This window comes from Falco biarmicus, chromosome 8 (assembly GCF_023638135.1).
Source record: "Falco biarmicus isolate bFalBia1 chromosome 8, bFalBia1.pri, whole genome shotgun sequence".
Lineage (NCBI taxonomy): Eukaryota > Metazoa > Chordata > Aves > Falconiformes > Falconidae > Falco > Falco biarmicus.
The window spans coordinates 64,631,829-64,650,433 of NC_079295.1; the positions used below are offsets into that span (position 1 = coordinate 64,631,829).

The following is an 18,605-nucleotide window of genomic DNA, read 5'->3' on the forward strand; positions in this document are numbered from 1 at the left end:
AACTAGTCCTGCGTCATTCTAATCGTCCATACCAGAAACACAATTTTAATTTCTCGTTCCAACATCTTACTAAATCCTATTTGGTATTTCTGTTCATCCTTAATCCGAAAAGGGCATGGCTTTGGCTAGAGTTCACTCAAGCCATCATCGTCTTGGACTTTATAACTCGCGTTACGAAACTGCAGCATTGCTGCTGCCCTGCCCACCCGCTGCAGCCTTCTCCCACTTCCCACCACCCACTCCCTCAGCTCTGGGGCAGATCCCACGTATGGGACTCTTGGACCATGCTTTCAGGTTAAAAATAAATAAAATTTTTAAAAAATCAACACACCCTCATTGCCAAAGTTTTCCTGGCAATGCTGTTAAAGGAAAGAAGACCTCCGCCGGTCCCTGGGTCTGGGCGTGGGACTAACAGCCTGGTACCTCTCATCCCTCTTGAACCACATCAGGCATCCCAGAGCCTGTCCTTGCACAAGTTCACCAGCACCCTCACCAGCAGCAGCATCTCTCCATCTTCCCAGACACCGTAAGGCAAAACCATCAAAGGTGAAGGTCCGCCTGAGGGACCCTCCACAGGCAACCCATCAAAAAGCGATCCAAACCCACCACTTTTCAAGGCATTAGTGGATCTTCAAAGCATGTTTACAACACCTTGACTTCCTTCAAGACATCCTCATTTAACTCAAGGGCTTTTTTCTATCTGAATTGGTTTCATAAGCAAGAGAAATCAAACAGTTCACTTATCCAGTGCCGGTTAATTGGCTGTGATGAAACACAAATTTTGTTTGACAACATTTGGCCATGAACGATAAACAGTCTTCAGAGAGAAAACACAGTATCTAGCACTTCATGCAGGGCACACCCAGCTGCGCGAAGCACAGACAACTCCATTTTTTTTCTTAAATTATTATTTTTTTAAAAAAGGAGGAAAAAACCCTGAGAAATCCTCCTTGTAGTATGGAATTATATGTTTTCAGAAGGCATTTAAAAACACCAGAAATTGCCTTAATGCTATCCAACTCCCTCCCAAAGATACATTTTATTTATTTAAACTATTTTTCTTACTTGTACCATGAACAGCAAGGAGTATCTAAGGAGCTGGCATGGCAAGCTTCTTCCAACTCATGGGTCAAATACAGCGTCACTATTAATCCTGTTGCTAAAATCACATAGACAATCCAAAAATGCTACTCTGACAGCTTTTAATACAAATACACTCACAGAACAGCTGTTAAACAGAGAAATTAAAAAATAACTGCCCCACAACAACAAAAACCCACCAGCACACAAAATAGGAACATGCTCTGGTGTCACCAAGAACTATTTAATACCTATCACAAAAAAATGAATGCGTAGTTTCAACTTCTAGCTTTCTACATTACGGTAAAGAGGAAAAAAAAAAAGGCAGAAAACCCCCAAAATGATAATGATACAGCTTTGCACAAAGAATTACAAACAGTATGTGTTGCGAATATAGAAGCACCACGATCATCAAAGTCATCTTCATAGTTTTGTAACACTGAAATAAGGAAAACTAAGACCAACAGTTTACAAAGAATTCAAGTAAGACGTGTATGTGTCAATAAAGAGGAAAAAACAACTTTTCAAAAGGATGAAGTCCTCTTCTATTTCTCTCCCTCGCACCTTTTGACACAAAGGCTGCAGTTTTCCATCGGCTCTGGTTAACACCGCAGTGGTTTGCTGTGCCAAGGGAGGGGTATTTAGTCTGGGGCAGCTCCAACTACAAATGGTATCTGCTCCACCAAAGAAAAGGTTGGTTATACCAGCAGCATGTATGTTATTAAATTATAACTAAGTATCAATCTACTTGCTGTTAGGCATGCTCACACAGTAAGACTGCATATGTGAACGTAAGAAACTTGAGCCATAACCTCATTTAGATATTTTGATGAGAATGAACTCTGACATAGCTCCATCTCTAGGAGAGTGCTATCCTGCCTTCCAAGGTTTCATTAAAAGGTCGGAGCTATTGGTAATACAATTTTATTGGTATACAAATACAAACCCAGTGATTCACCATTAATACAAACATAAACGTTTCTTGTTTCTGTAATATAAACATAAATGTTTATATCCCACTCATCACATCAGGGATCCCTTCTGCACATTCAACAGGGACATCATAAAATACTGTAAGAGCTGCTATGTATTGTGAGGGTGGGAAAGCTTTAAAAAAAGGGGAAAGAAAAAAGATAAGTTGGCCTAGGTCAGGTTAATGTTTGACAAGAACCACCAGGGAGGGCAGAGCTAGCAATTTGCTGTAGGCACTTTTCCTTCCTACTCAGCTCTGAAACACCGCAGAAATTCCCAAGAAAGCACTATATGCCTGGGCTTGCCACTGCTTCTCAGACAAATGAGCACAAATCCTTCACCACCGTTAGTCAAGACAAATTTCACAGTACTTTCTAAAAGAGCACAACATTAATTCCAGTGTCTCAGTCAAATGACAATGCAAGTAATTACATCCTGCTCTTTAGTTTTATCTGCCAGATTCCCCCTTCACCCCTCAAAACTGTATCAGGTTACCCAAGCATCAGCCAGCATCTTCTACTTGAGAAGCCACCACACCGAAAGGATGGATTAAAGAATTATAGCGATCATTCGTAACTTAGTAACACTAACTACTGAAAAAGACTTTGGGATCCTTTAGAACTAAAGAGACTAAAGAGGCTCTATAGGATAATGTTTCATTAAACAAGTTCAGATGAGAATTCAAGATTCAGCACAAGAAAGCAAGGACTACATTTTGACTAAGGTAGAAGTTAACACGCAGCAACTGCATTTTAGAAGCCAAGTTAAGGAGGAAATTCTAACTTCAGCAGTTGAAACATAGCTCATTCAAAACAAAATTTTAAGTCCGTTTCTAAAACATACTACTAAAATAGCTTAAAATTGTTTACACCTGGGAAGAATTTGCAAAACTGGTTTGATGTAATTTACTCAAGGGATCTGAAAAGATCCAAAATTATCCATTCTCTAAAACGTTGTATTGTTGTGCAAAAGTATTACACGGTAATGAAAACATCTGATTCCCCCCTCCCAATGATTAACCTTACACAGAAACAAAGTTCCCAGCTCTTCCTCATTGTAGAGAATGGAGCTGCTTACAAGACATCAACTTCAGTCTCTCCTTTTTGTCCTGTCTCTTGAGAAATCATAGAGAAATAGGGAAATCTAGGAAGTGACAGCACCACTCCCTGCTCTCTCCTCAGATACATGTCAATTCCTCCATCAACTGCCCCATTAACAAAGCACCAGCACCGGCAGACAGCAGAGATCCCACCAAGGAATGGCCTGACAGCTGTGTTACTGACTCTCAAGGAAAAGATATCCCCAAGGCTGAATGCTGCGACATGGCAAGGTCATAATCCACAGAAATTGTCATTTTCTGCACCAAGTCAGGACTCTGAGCCAGGTAAGGCAAAGGAGCCCCAACACACTCCCGTTACCGATATCCAAGCCTGAGCCAGCAGCAGTAAAGCTCGCTCCTGCTGTTCAGCCAAGCAGAATTTCAACTTTGCCTTCCCAAGTCTTTGCATTTCTATTTGCTTCACCTGGCTTAAAACCAAAACTACTTTCAGGGATACGAGGCCTTCTTAACCAAGGCAACGATATTCTTATTAACATCTGAAGCTCAAGCCCTGACATCCAACAGGTCAGGAGATAACAAAACCAAGCAGCACAGACTCGACCCAGAGCTCTGCCATCATAGGGAACACAATTTTGTTTCTCATGCAATTCTCAACTCAGCAAACTTCAGCCCAATCCAGCCTCACACTCAATGACATCCTCTCCTCACCCCTTCAACTCTCCAGCACTGCTAGATTCTGTAATTTGCACAGTGCAAAGACAGACCATCATGAACACAAAATTTTTACATGCTATCTTTTCGTGTCCACACAGGCTAACCAAAGCATATTCTAATACTGTTCTCCAACAATATTCTCCAGTTTAATTGAGCAGAAACTTAATAACCGAATTCCTGTGCCTACATGTTCTTCTGTTTAAACTTTGAAGCCAAGACAATTGGCGTTTAAATTTTATTAAGCAATAGTTATTCAGACATCCAACATTAATCTGACTATTATAGTTCTGACTTCCTCACACTAATTTACTTTCATAAAAGACATCATTACATTTGAGTGTTATGAACTCTATGGCATTAGGATTAAGAAAGGATTCACTTCACAGAAATTCTGATAAATATGCTCTGTATAAGATCTGAAACTGCAGACAATGTTTTAATGAGGTGCCCTCTAAAATGAAAGAGTGGAAAAGGCAAAAGTGAAAAACCACATTCATTTCAAGGTTCACATCCTTCTCCCATCTCAACAGAACTACAGAGAAAGCAGGGAGAGAAAAAGTTTATCAAATACATTACTGAGGTTTAACTGCCATTTCCTCCAGCCTTACTGAAAGATCATCTGTCTGCACTCTCTCACAAGACATTTATCTTGGACTTGCTTTTGTCAAAGTTCACACATCCTACTGTATAACATACTACAACAAACATCAGGGTCTGAGATAGTAACACTCTGCCACTGTATAAACCACGTAGGTCTTCTGTAACTGCTCACAGCAGCGAGGTCTCTTCCACATGGCAATGCTGCATAAACACCGATAGCATCTCTGCCTCTTCCCCTTGCTCTTTCAAGGAGCTTATTTTCTAAACACAGCTTTTATTTGATACATCTTCACAACACAAACATCAATAATAAAATATTTGGGGGCTATTAATACACCCTGTCCACAGCTCTACTTGGTACTTAGAGCAAAAGGCAATTTTTACAACTCAAGAGTGTAGCTTGGGTGCGATTCCGAGCCCCTGGCCCGGGGCAGATCTTCGACGCAGCTCCCACCCGCGTGCTGTGCGCCAGCCCCAAACCCCTCTCCTGGTTGTGCTGACACAGCCGTCTATTGGAGCTGGTTAAGCTGAATTAGGGAAATCTGTGCTGGTTCAAAATACTTATTTTGGGGGTAGGGCTATTTTTAAACACAGGTAAACCTGAATGCTCCATGGCCCCTGAAAGTCACATTGGCATTAGCGAGCAGGAATAAGCAACCTGTTTAAAACAAAATAAGGACTAAAAACCTCGAACAAATAAAAATACCCCCCAAGAAATCCACAAAAGTCTCATTATATTACTGCCTCTGCTTTCTGTATCAGTGTCATAGGTGGACTTTGTCTGCAGCTGCTGACAAGCAGGGAGGTTATGACTGATGAAATAGGAGCAGGAGGATGCTGGAGAGCACGTCAGCAGAGCAGCCAGAGAGAATGAACTTCACCACTTTGTGATTTAACTCTCTTCAGAGCCACGGGAAAACACTCAAGGTGTGCTACTCTGCCATTCTGTAGCACAACAAAGCAAACTATGTTTCTGGACTGTTAGGGCAACAGCCGAAGGGGGTGGAGGGGAAGCATCAAAAAGCCAACTGAGTTCATGCATGTCGGCATGTGAGTATCTTCTCAAACGTGACAGCTTGGGCTCTCACAGCACTAAGGGTCCCCATTACCAGTTACGGTATTTCCAGGATTGCCTTACATTTTGAAAACGAGAGTTCACAGACTTCTTAAAATCCACAGTTTTGAGTACCAGAAAAGAGAGAATAAGAATTTTAACTCTGATTCCCAATTTTCAGCCCTAACTTGCATGCAAAAAGTTACCAAATTAATAACCATTTGCCACCTATCTAAAATCTGCTATTAGTACTTGAATGACATGACAGCTCTGAAACCAGGGACACTTTCTGATCACTTAAAACTTTCTTTTTCCATTTAAGTATACTGAAGATGAGGAGAGCGTGTATTAGTTAAACTCTGGAAAAACCCATTAGGGAGAAGGAGTATTTAAGATTTGCAGACAAAGCAAAAAAAATTTGGAAGCAAGAGGAAGGGACCAGAACAATCTACAGAGGTAAGCTGAAATTCAGCAGGAAAGCCACAGCTTTGATGTGCAGTGCTTCCAAACAAACACTAGTCTAAATTGGAAAGTTTTAACCTTTCATCCTACCTATTAAATGCCACCTGTATTTTATAATCCCTGCGAGCAGACCGAGAAAATTATTAACATTTCAGCAGCCACTGAGTATCAAGACATTTAATATAGTATCAATTACTTCAGGAAAACAGATGATAAACATTAATTTAGCTATACAAACCCTTTTAATAAAGTGATGTTACCTTTTTTCACTACTAATGCCACTAAGTTGTTTGGGGATTGGGGTTTTTTTTTCCAAAGTTATTACAGCTTTTCTCACTTTTCTGGATATGGCCTTAAAACAAAAGTGATGCTATTCAAGGTCTATTATATTTAAGGACCAAAAGGAGACTGAGCCACCAAAGACACTGCGGACAGAACATGCCTTGGGCTGCTCCCGTGTCGCTGGCAGGGCAGCCAGCAATCAAACAGTGCCATTGTGGTCATCCCCACAGAGCACCGGCACCACTCGTGTGGTACCCACTGACATCCCAGGACCATGCCATTACGCCAGAGATGTCATAACTCCCAATAGTAATGATTACAAAGTATCTTCCACAGAAGATAAAGAATTTTCTGTCTATCCAGACCAAAAACTTAACTTCTGCATTTGATAAACTAGTAAAGGCATTGTGCAAGCTGGTTCTGAACTCCTGTTCCTAACATATTTTTAACTATAAGCTAAAAGACTTGACAGACATGGAACTGCAAAATGTAGAATCATAACATATATAATGTAAAGTCTGTGAAACTCAATGAATCTTGCCACTAGAGAATGAAGTTTTTTTTGTCAAATGCAGTTAAAAAAACCCACAGGCAACCTTGCAAAACCCTTGCCAAAATTCAGTTGAATTTCAAAACACTAAATGCAATAGGCCGTTCATACCAAGCCCCTCAGCATGTCAGTTTGTTACAAAGCTTAAACCTGGTAACGTCTCTTAACAGATAGAACTGTTTTCAAGTGCTACAGAAATTGCACAGTAAGATACACTTCTCATCGCTAAAGCTTCCAAGGATACGGTGGACTAAGTAGCTTCAACCAGTTTTGTCGTCTTTCTTAGACATTTGGCACGGATGGCAGCAACTCGTTGTTGGTTGAATTAATTGAATTCTACTAAGTACAAGCTAAGATTAATTTTTTTAAAGGTATGATTCACTATTCACTTACACATAATACTTTAAAAAAATATTAATGTTTAATGGATTAAAATAAATTGTATAAATGCAAAATACACTCCTGCTAGCAAGAAATCAACCCATTATACCAGCCAATGAGATCCAAATTTTGTTCTCTTAAAGAGAAAGGAAGGTTAAACCACACCCATTTTTTATCTTTAGTTTTCGAGTCTGTCGGTAAATCATGACTGAATGTATTTTAACATTCCTCTGAATAAATACCTGCTGGCACGTGCCACTAGGGGAGAGCAGGAGTGCCACACAGCAGATGCAAGTACCTGCGGTGACTGGTGCTCCCCTCTCCCTGCCCGTGCCCCCTGCCACACACACCACACTGCTCCTCTGCATCACCAGAGCAAACGGGAATCGGCTTTATCAAAAAAACCCCAAACAACAAAAACATCGACACAAGCTATTTGGGCTGATTAGGCACGTGAAGAGGACACCGTGAAAACATCTTTACATGTCAATTCAGCATGGATCTTGCTTCATGTGGCCATAAAAGGATGCAAGTTTTTCCTTAAAAAAAATTGGAGAAAAAAATCAAGAAAAAAAGTTATTTTTTAGACAGTTATTAGTGATTAACAAATTTAAGCTGAAAACTACTTGTTGAAACTCCTAGTAAAACATATTTCTGGTAATTATTGGCTAAGAATGCGTCACAACACAAACTTCTTACTTGTATTTTTTCCTCATTAAATATAATTGGTGCAGATATTTCAGCAGCAGTAATCATTGCTCCAAGAAAAACATTTTCACCCTTTGTCTTTTAAAGGCTATCTACACCATAGCTTTCACCGTGTCAGATCAACATTTTAATATGATATTAGTATACCCTATAGGTATTGTAAGGACAAAATAAAATACAGTGGTTCCAAAACTTCACCAGGCAATTTAAAATAGTATAACAAGGAGGTACAGTGACCATACTGCCTTCCACCCACAGCCAGCATGGATTGCAGCAGCTGCAATCCACCACGAGTCACTGACATACAAACCACACATGAACTGGAAGATTTAATAGTAGATCTCAAACAAACAGAAAACCCCACCAGCAGCAGCTCCCCACCCACCCAAATATACAAAACCCTACTCAAATCACACAAACAAAACTACCAGTAAGCTCTTTTCCATACAGGACCACCCAGCACATCAAAAAAAGACATGAGATAGGAAAAATATCAGTCCATTTCATCTCATCTTAGCCAATCGTTATGCTTCAAGGCCCTTGAAGTTACAAGAACAAAATACTATTAAGACACCTTTGTAAAATGAAGCATTTTTCAACCAGAGCAACTTCCATTAGGCTGCTGTTCTTATTTATGCCGAAACACAGTACAACTTGCTAAATTCAATTTACAACATGTTCCTCCACTAAATCCTTTAACCCATTTCTCCATATTTAATGTTCCTGAAATTTTAATCTTAATGGCTCAATTTTTCAGATTTGGACTTTGACCAAATTTTTTTTTAATTACCTTTAAATAAGGAAATGCTTATGCTAATAGTAATAGAACACTGGAAAATTAAACTGGCAGATTTCTCATTTTTTTCCCCCCAGAAACTCTGGTTATTCCTCTGCCCACAAAATACACAACATCACACAAAAACTAAATTCCTATTTTGATGTGGCTTTTTTGGTTTGCTTTTACGCTGCCTTATAGGAAAAATAGAATCATAGAATCGTTTAGGTTGGAAAAGACCTTTAAGATCATCCAGTGCATTTATTCCTCTTGAACAGAGTTGCTGGTGACTTTGACAAATGCCAAAAAATAGCCAGCATCTCTTCATACATTATTTTTATCTTCTATATAGCATGTGCTAGGGAATACATTTAAATATTTTGGGGTCCTTCGCAGTGTGTCTGTGTTCGCCGAACTCTGATCAAACACAAGAATGTTTGTGCCAGGTCCTGATGGAGAAAGGGGACAGCGGCCCCAGCCAGCCGGCCAGCAAGCCCCTTAAGAGAGCTGAGGAAGCTTATGAGGAGATGATGAAGAAGGCAGAGATGATGCAAAAGCAGCAGGTCCATCCAGCAGGCACAGCCAGCTGTTCCCTACAGAAGTCCAATCATTAACACAGCACCACCAAGCCCACCACTAAACCATGGCCCTCAGTGCCACATCTACACAGCTTTTAAATCCCTCCAGGGATGGTGACAACACCACCTCCCTGGCCACCCGGGCACCCCAGGGGCTCATGCCCAGCCAGCCCTCAGCCAGCCCCCCAGGCCCTTTCCCACCGGGCAGCTTCCCAGTAGTACAAAGCTGTACAATTATGATCATCTATTGAGCTTTTGTAGTAATGTTAGCATAGGTGGTGACGTCCATGGAAGTACACATTTAGTATTTTGAAGCGTAACTTATATATACTGCAAACATCCAATACACATACTGAACATTCATTTAAAAACAGACACTTGCAACAGGATCACACTAAGGAAAGTGCATTCTACATTTCTGACTGTTCTACACAGCCCTGAAGCACGAGGAGCGGGGGAAAGCACTGAATATAACTGCCTTCGAGGGTGAACACAGCTATCACAACTTGTTCCCAGGTTTTGTGATGCTGGAGGACCAGTTACACTAACATTGCCTTATAAGGCTCCAGGGTCCTTACACATTTATCTGTAACTACGTGTCTATCTATGGGTAGGTGCCTACTACCTCAGGATCTACACACTAAATGCAGCCAGAAGAGGCACAAAACATCTGCTCAGTTCTCCTCTTATTTGGTTTCTATATTTGAAACACACTTCCATGTTTCACATCACTGCCTGATGACAGATCACAATTCAACCCTCAAAGTAAAGGTTCACATGTAGCTGCTACGCTTCAGTGAAAAAGCAGGGCAGAGAGACTGCTCAATGGTGTGACACTTCAGCAAGAACCAAAACTGTTGAGGGAAGTATCTAATATGGAAGAATTTACCTTGGTGAAATCTCAGAACCTGAACTAAGGACAACTTCAAACAATCCTTCCTGTCTGAAGAGTACTTTTCAACTGGTTAATGGTTCTAAACGCTATTTTCCCAATGTTTGGTTCTAAAAATTAAACACGCTTTTTTTCTTAGAATTGGAAAATGCATGTAAATAAAATGATGTATGAACCAACTACAGTGAGATGACCAACGACTTGCCTCCATTTCCAGGAGATTACAAAGTTAGAGCGTACCTAAACCTGGGTGCCTTCTCATTTTAACACCATATACAGTAAAAATCACAGAATATCAAAAGCACCATGTTTAGGGATCCACTTTGGTTTGACACATTCTCTGATGCTATTCCCAATGCCAGTCACCCCTGAGAGCTTCAGGAGCAGCACACACATTTCCAGGGTTTGCTTCTGCCCCTCCACAAATAAGCCACTAAATTTACAAGCTGAGGGAAGTTTGGAGTCCAGTCCAAAAGACAAGCATCTTAGAGCTGCTCTTGGAAACTGCAGATAAAGGGAAAAACATCAATCCTCTACCAGAAGACAAACACAGCGCTAACACTGAAGAGAACCGCACCATTATTCTGGCCTGTTGTCTACTAGATCTATTCTTTATGTCCCCAGTGTAGCACTGGGGATAAACAGCAAGAAACTGCTGTAAGGCTGCAGAGGAGTACACCTATCCACAGGGAGAGATCTGGAATGATAAAAAGTGTCTCTCCTGAAAAATACAATCATTACAGGGTTACAGTATTAGTAAAAGTACACTCTGTATTTAACTATAAAACATGGCAAGCAACACATTTAAGTAAATTATCAGTAAATGTTATGACACAAAAGCTAAGATGAACTGTTAAAAAAAAAAATATCAATAGAAGGCCGCTGTGAGCTGTCTAGTGAGGTATTGCTGGGACTGAGTACCACAGCTCAATAGAAAGGAGTGCAGGAAAACTTTTCTTAACGAGCTGTTAACAGAAGGAAATTAGTTCAAGACTTCAGGGCAAGAACTTCTCTTATTCAATGTTTGTACAGTACTGAGCAGGAGATATTTTTTTCCTTTTTTTCCTGTTGGTACCTGGTGCTACTGCCAGTTAATAAACCAGGTTTTACAGTCATCAGCAAGAATTAATGAATCAAGTAAGAACAAGAGAAATGACAACTTGAGGAACTACAAGCTAACGCACTCGGGGAGAAAATACAGATCGCTACACTAGGGAAAAGAGAGTTTTGAAACACGAAGTTGGAGAAAGGAATTTGGAAAGTAGTAAGAATTTGAGAGCCTGGGGAGATGGCAGACACCAAATTAGACACGAGTGCATGAGACAAACAATATCACAGCTACAGGGAAAATGGAATTTTGGACGGCACGTACGAAGCTGGCACAGAACCAGACAAGGAAGCAAGCTGTGCTACGCTGCAGCTATGTGCTGTGCTAGGCACCCCTACAAAAGTCATACACAACACCAGATTTTCATTTCAGAGAGCAGATACAATTATTCAAAATGGGAAACCTTAATTCAACAGGAGTACGTACATGTAGTTCAAGTATCTAGGAAAAGAATAAATCTGGATTCCCATCGGCCAAAAATATACAGTAAGAGAGAGAACAGAACTACTATAAAAAAATCAGACTGACTAAACTTACGAGAAAAGCTTTATGACAGGAAGGAGCACAAGCCTGTGCAGTTACACTTCCTAAGCAGCGATAGAACCCCTATCATTTCACAAGCTGGAGAGCATCTTGTTAGTCATTAGTAACAGCAGAGAAGGAACAATTCTGCAAGAGAAGTGTAACTGCCAGGTAAGTTCCTTCATCCTTAGTTCTGCAATTCTATGAACTTGATTTCTTATCTTAACACAGTTAGCAGTATATTTTTACATACATCTAACCCTGCTCTATCTAAATGTAATCTGTTATAGTTTCCCCAACTCATTTCCAGGCAGTCCTCCTTCATCCTTCAGCCTCTCCATCTCCCCACAATTTAGAGCATTCTTTCCTCAATGCATAGTGAAGATGACATCAACATCGCTTCTTTTTTGATACAAACTCTCAGACAGACATTAAAATCAAATGACAAGGAAGACAGGTGGACTCAAGTTTAGTTATTTCTTAGCCTCTGTTGAAGGTAACTGTGAGACTGTAGGAACATGAGAGAAAGGAAATACACCTGTAGAACAAACCACATGTGAGTAACAATTTGAAATTACGTGGCCAAGAACAATTACTGCAGCAGAAAAAAGACCTCAGAGTCACTATAATCTCAAGACTATTCCTACATCCTCAGACAGGTATACCCCAAACGCGACACTGCGTGACTAACCTTCCTCTCAGCTCTACATGCACATTGCTGCTGCTCGAGGCAGCCTCTTGAAAGATGCTTGTATGTTTTTTATATGCCCAACAAAGGCAAAATCTGCCTATAGGACAGGTGCTGATTTCTCGTCTCAAGATTCAGCCTCAGACATGGGTATCATGGGTTAATATTTCTACCCTCAACCCTGCAGACTCCTGTCGATCTGGAGCAAAGAGTAAGAGCAGTAATAATTAAAAAGCTCACAAAACAAGAGGATGAGCAGGAAGGCAGGCATCAGAAGCAGATATGAGCTGTTATGGCAACTCTCATTACAAACACTGAAAATAGGTGTGGAGGGACAGCAGTTTCACCATTACTTGGTCACAGAGTCCCCTGTCTACTTTAAAAGATGCTGTGAACTGCTCTCTGTCAGTAACGCACAAGTCATGTATGTCTTTAGTCATATCCAACATCCAGGAGCAACCACAGTGGAAAACTAAGTGCAGCAGAACATCCTTGCCAGCTGTGAGCTAGCAAAGGAAGCAGGAACTAGCACATACGTGCCCACTTATCTACCAACTGTAAAGTCAGGGCAACTTTCTGCTGCGACTGTTTCTCTACAAAACCTGAACACCACAAAGTGTATGGCTTTTGCAGATAAAAGTATCCAGCATCTTTTTATAAAACAGTTGGGTCATAACCATGCAAAAGCACTTGCACATTCCAGCTTACTGAAAAAGACAACCTAGGAATCCAACTAACATTTCCGTGAAGTTTTATCATGTTTTATCAAGCTCAGAGAATTAGAACTGGGAAGAATGCAAACCGCACAAATATGAACTATTTTTTTTTGGTTGCAGTGTGCCTTCTTGCACAAAAACCTACCCCAGAGGCTCAGTCTTGCTCACTCAGTGTTTTGAGACATAGGATAAAAGTCATAAAATGAGAACTGCAGAGATGCTTAAAGGAAATATCAGGGACCTGAAACTGGTTTTGAGACTAGAGTTTAAATTTACTATTTTCTTTCATCATTGCTAAAACTGTTCAACAGAGGAGAGCTTGATCTTGCACAAAGCTGCAAATATACGGTATAGCAGTTAGGAAATCATAAAAACTAGTGCTGATATTAATCAAGCCAAGATATTAACAATGCCAAAGGGTAGAATTTTTTTCTTGTTATTGACCAACAAGAAAAAACGATTACCATTACAAGCCACTGTATAACTACAGTATAACACCCATACACAGTACCTATACCACACCTTGCTGGGGCAGACGACACAACCGGACCACTGTGAGTTTAATAATGTTCCTCTCATTAGAGGAGATAACAAAATGAGAAATCAAGTGTACAATCACTCCCCTCCAAAGCCTTGACTAGACCCAATTTCACAATAACGCCCCTGGGCTGGAAAACACTGTGTTCCAGTGACTTAAAGAGAAGTACTCAGAAGTTGTAAAGAAATGTAAGGAACCAGAAACATACCCATGAGAATTCAGCTGCCAGAAGAGAGCTGGCAATAAGGTGACAAATAAAAGCACAGACTTGAGCAGAACAAGTTGATTTCAAAGACTACTGATGCTGAGTAAGTGCCTGTTCAGCTCACACAGACGCAAGCAGGAGGTCTGACCGACATCAGTGGAAGGAAACGCAAACATTTAAAACCATCAGTCTTCGTAAGTAAATAATCAAACAAGACCGCAGTAAGTTGAGGAGACAGGCTTTGTGAAACAGAGGGGTCCCCACCTGCGAGGTGGCGCTCTCTTCTCATCAGTACATCACCTTTTCAGGCCGAATTTGAGGTACGGGTATAAGCACTCCGTTTTCCCCCAAAATGACGTTAATCACTTTCTCATTTCAAGAAGTGAATGGAAGACACAGGGACTGAAAGCACCGATACGGGCATTACACATCCCAACACTTCCTTGCTTCGTTTTGTTCATTGGAAAAAGGAAAAGAACGACTAACCCACTGATCAGCCCAGGTCAAAGAAACGTCAAGCAAATGCTCTTATGATTACAAATTATAACACAACCCTCATCAGGGACGATGCTTTACATAACAACTATCCAGTCACCTGCGAGGAGGATGTGACTGTGACCCCGGAGTCTGCCCTCCCCTGACCTTCGGCAGCACCCACCGGAGCCACCTCCCGTGGCCGCCGCAGCACCAGCAGCACCCAGCCCTGCCCTCCCCATCCCCAGAGCAGCTCCGGGCCTAAAGCACTGACAGCAAAGGGGAAGGAACAAAGCCCTGACGTCAATTACTGGGAAAGGATTAAACCCATCGGCTAAGAGAGGGGAAGGCACCGGCCCCACCGGCCCCCAGATGCACCCCGGGTGCCCGCTCCCAGGGTTCCGGCTCTCAGACGGGAGGGCCGGGCCGGGGGGACCGGGGCCCGACACAGCCACCCACCGCCGGTCCCGCAGCTCCTCTCGGCGCGTCCCTCGCCCCGTCCGTCTGCGGGGAAACGCCGCAGCTCCGCCGCTGGAAACAGGAGATGCGCCACGAACCGGCCCGTCCCAGGCGCCCGGCGGGCCGGGGCCGCGCAGGTAGCGCTGGCGGGGGGAGGCGGGCTGCGGCCGGGCAGGGACGGCGGGGCGGGCCAGGAAAGCTCCCGAGAAGTGAGCCGGGGGGGAGGGGGGGGAGGGGGGGCGGGGGGAGGGGACGTTGGCCGCACCGGGATCCCGCCCTTCCCCCGCCGGCGGGGGTGCCAGTCTCGGCGGGAGGGCCTATCCCCGCGGCGGGCCCCGGCGCGTCCCCACCCCCGGCCGCGTCTCACCTCCGTTCGCCGCTCCGCTAGGCCCGGACCATTTCCTGGCTGCCGCCACCGGCCCGCCGGGCGGGGAAGGGGGGGGGGGGGGGGGGAGGGCGGGGAACGAAGAGGCCTGAGGGAGCGGGGCGCCGCCGCCGAGCGCCCGGGGAGCGCAGGGGCAGGCCCGGCCGGGACGAGGCCCGGGGAGAGGGGGGCGGGGGGGGCGCGGGCTCACAGGCGGGAGGTGGCGACGGCGGCTCCCCAGGGGTCCCGCCGCTCCATCGCGGGCCGGGGCCGCGCTGGCTGCGAGGCGAGATCGGCGAGGGCCGGCGACGTCGGCTTGGGCAGCCCTCGGCCCCTCGCCCGGCTCCGGCCTCCCTCCTCCCTCCGCCCGTCCTGCCGGGCCGCGGCTCCTCCCGCAGCCGGGCACTGGCGCTACCCGACAGCCCCCGCGCCGCCGCAGCCCCAGCCGCCGCTCACGTGACCCACCCACCGGGTGGGGGGGACTCCCGCGAGCACGCGACCCCCGCGGGGCGGGGCAGCTCGTCACGTGGCCGCCCCTGAAGCGCGCTCCCGCCCGCGGCGCCCTCTGCCGGCCTCGCTCGCGCCCGCTAACGTCGGTTAAAACCCCGTCACTTTCGCAGGCGATTAAATATCCACACGTAAATACCGCGCTCCCGCACTGCGGCGCTCCCTGCGCCCGCCAGCCGCTGGGCCCGCGCCCTTCTGACGGGCCACCTCCTACTGGAAGGTGAACTCCCGCACGGCAGAGCCGTGCCCGGCGCGGCCCCGGCCCCGCCGCCTGCCCGGGCACGCAGGGCCAGGCCTGAGCTCTTCTGCCCGCTGCTCCGCTCCCCGGCGGCGTTCGGGGTGGGCCCGACCCCCGGCAACGGGCACGGCCCCCCCGGGCTGCCCCCCGCACCCGCCAGGATACGAACCCCCCGGCAGCGGCTTGAACAAGCATCTCCAACAGAAGCTCGTTTTGAAAAAACTTATAACTAGGCTATGTAAACCTTTTTTAATTTAAACAAAAACCACTTCTTCCACATAAACTGATTCTGAAAGGCACTGGAGCATGGTTCTACCGGGAGCTCGGCTGTTACCAAGTAATACTTTTTGAATGGCTTGAAATACCTGAGTCAAGTGCAGCAGAACAGTGAAAACACACCGACTTTTTTTTTTCCCCCATAAGTGTAACAGACTCCAGAACCTAAATCCTCTTTTAAAAAGTCTCTGATACTATGATTGCAGAGACCCTTCAAAGAAAAATTATGTAAAAAGTCATAATAAAAGTTTTAAATCTAGAGCCAATCTGAAGCAGTTCATAGCTACTCTAACTGGTAGTGAAATCTAATGTTTGTGGTGATGCTGAAATCCCACCAATGACACAACAAAGGCAATCAAATTGGGGTGGAGCCCCAACCTACCTGAAAATTAAACGCACATATAAGTTCCCTTCTCTATAAAGGGAAGGAAAGGCACAGGCAGCTTCTCTAGGAAAGTAACACAGTACTGTAAATAACAGAAAATAACAAAAATACACTGTTCCTATCCGTTTCAATGATGTTTTTAGAATTACATTCTGCCAGTGACACTTCTGATACATCAAATTTCCAAAATCAAACATGTCCTGGTATTATGTTTTTTTATTACACCCCTCCCTCCCCTTACACATCTCGAGTAACGAAATCAGGTTGCGAAGATCTGCCTCAGCCACAACTGGTGTCTCAGTGTCTGGTTAAAGGCAGAGCTTAAATAAATATAATTTCATAAAGCAAATTAAACCCATGGGGCTAAGGTATGTTGAATCGTTTCTTTATAAATCAAATCCATTTGCTAGCAAAAGTCCTATTTATTAAGCACTCCTCCCTAAAAAAAAATAAAATCTATCTATCAATCCACAACAGACTGTGTAATGCAATTTCATTGAGGGCACCCAAAAACCTGTTTCTGACTGACAGATGTTTGATTTAATAAAGACCCAGACTAGAAGATCAAGTTATCTCTCCCTTCCTCTGCTCTCCCACCGGTTCGGTTCCCAGCGTTTCTCCTTGAAATGTGATGCCTTTACCTGAGGCTGTTTTTCTACCAGCCCACATCAATTGCTTCCCTTCAATTAGCAACGGCAGCTGTACTTGTAATTGGAAGGATTAAATTGAGGCTGTTCAGAGCTACACAAGCCTTGTGTAACTGCTTAGCAAATATAACAATTTCTGGTTAAAAATTAATGATCTTTTCAACTTAACCTAGAGCTTTGGAAGACAGTAATTAAAGAACTACCTTTCCCATTGAAAAAAAAATTTGAATCAAAAGCATCCACTCAGATACAAGGATGTGATCTAGTGAAAGATGAACTGGTAAGGATCAACAGGCTGGTGGGTTTTACTCTGTAAAATAAGAATACATAGAGACAAAGTAAACAGGGAAATTAAAAAAACCAACAAAATACTGTATTTGAAATTAAACACATTTTAAACAAATAAGGGTAGAGGGACTTCAGCAGTTGGCAGTACCAGACACACAGTGAACGCAGTAAGCCACCTCTTTGAATCTCTGCTCATGAGCCAACATCAGCCCAGAAGTTGAATTAAGGTCTCCTTAATATCACCTGTAATTACGTTATCTTATCCCAGCTCCTGCTGACACAACCGAACATACACAAGCATGTCCTTTTGTCTCTGTGAATGGACCCAATTTGTCCGACTGTAGACACCAAAGGTAAACAGATTATGAAAGGACCAACCCTCTGATTTTAATGACTGGCTTTAGTACTTAGTAATTGTCTAACAAACCTCTCTTTTTCTTGGCAACTTAATGGGTAGAAGTAATACACTTGTGTGGAGCACTTCTGATGGAACACCTACACTCAAACACCAATAACATTAAAGAAATGAATGTACAACATGGTCTGAGCAGGATGGCAGAGGCACACAGCAGAGACATGATCCCCATCCCCCCGCTTCTGAATAGCCCTCACACCCACACTGGTGCTGCCCTGCTCAGCATTGACTGAACTAACACCTGTATTTTTTGTAGGATGGGACCACCACCCAGAAGAGCTCCACATCCCTCTTCAACCATCCCCATTCAACAAAGAGGTTGCTGACAGCAAGCTTACCGCCACACCTGCGTCGGGCATCACGCATGGCTTGCTGGAACTGCCCAGACAGCCCTAAACCCTTCACTATAACGCCCTCTAATCCAAAGGGCTTACACACGCTTAGCTCTGGCAGTGCCCAAGGCCAGGCTGGACAGGGCTGGGGGCAGCCTGGGCTAGTGGCAGGTGTCCCTGCCTGTGGCAGGGGGGTGGAACTAGATGATCTTTAAGGTCCCTTCCAACCCAAACCGTTCTACGATTAGCTACTATGATATCACTTACATTTGGGTTTGCAGTAAGCATGAACTTGGCAATTACCGTTTAATAATTTATTAACTTTTCCCATTAAA

General features: G+C 43.9%; 1 protein-coding gene across 6 annotated transcripts in view; it reads right to left on the minus strand.

Moving 5' to 3' along the window:
* AFF4 (ALF transcription elongation factor 4) overlaps nt 1-15,625 on the minus strand; it is a 54,254-nt gene extending 38,629 nt beyond the window's left edge. For 2 of the 6 annotated variants that reach the window (XM_056350106.1, XM_056350105.1), the window contains exon 1: nt 15,394-15,624. In XM_056350106.1, coding sequence (XP_056206081.1) covers nt 15,394-15,440 — 47 coding nt within the window. In that variant the 5' untranslated portion in view covers nt 15,441-15,624. Of the gene's footprint in view, nt 1-331; nt 413-14,818; nt 15,017-15,185 lie in introns of those variants that run through there. The other 4 variants (XM_056350110.1, XM_056350107.1, XM_056350108.1 and 1 more) reach the window with 4 other exon arrangements.
* Between the last annotated feature and the right edge of the window lie 2,980 nt (nt 15,626-18,605).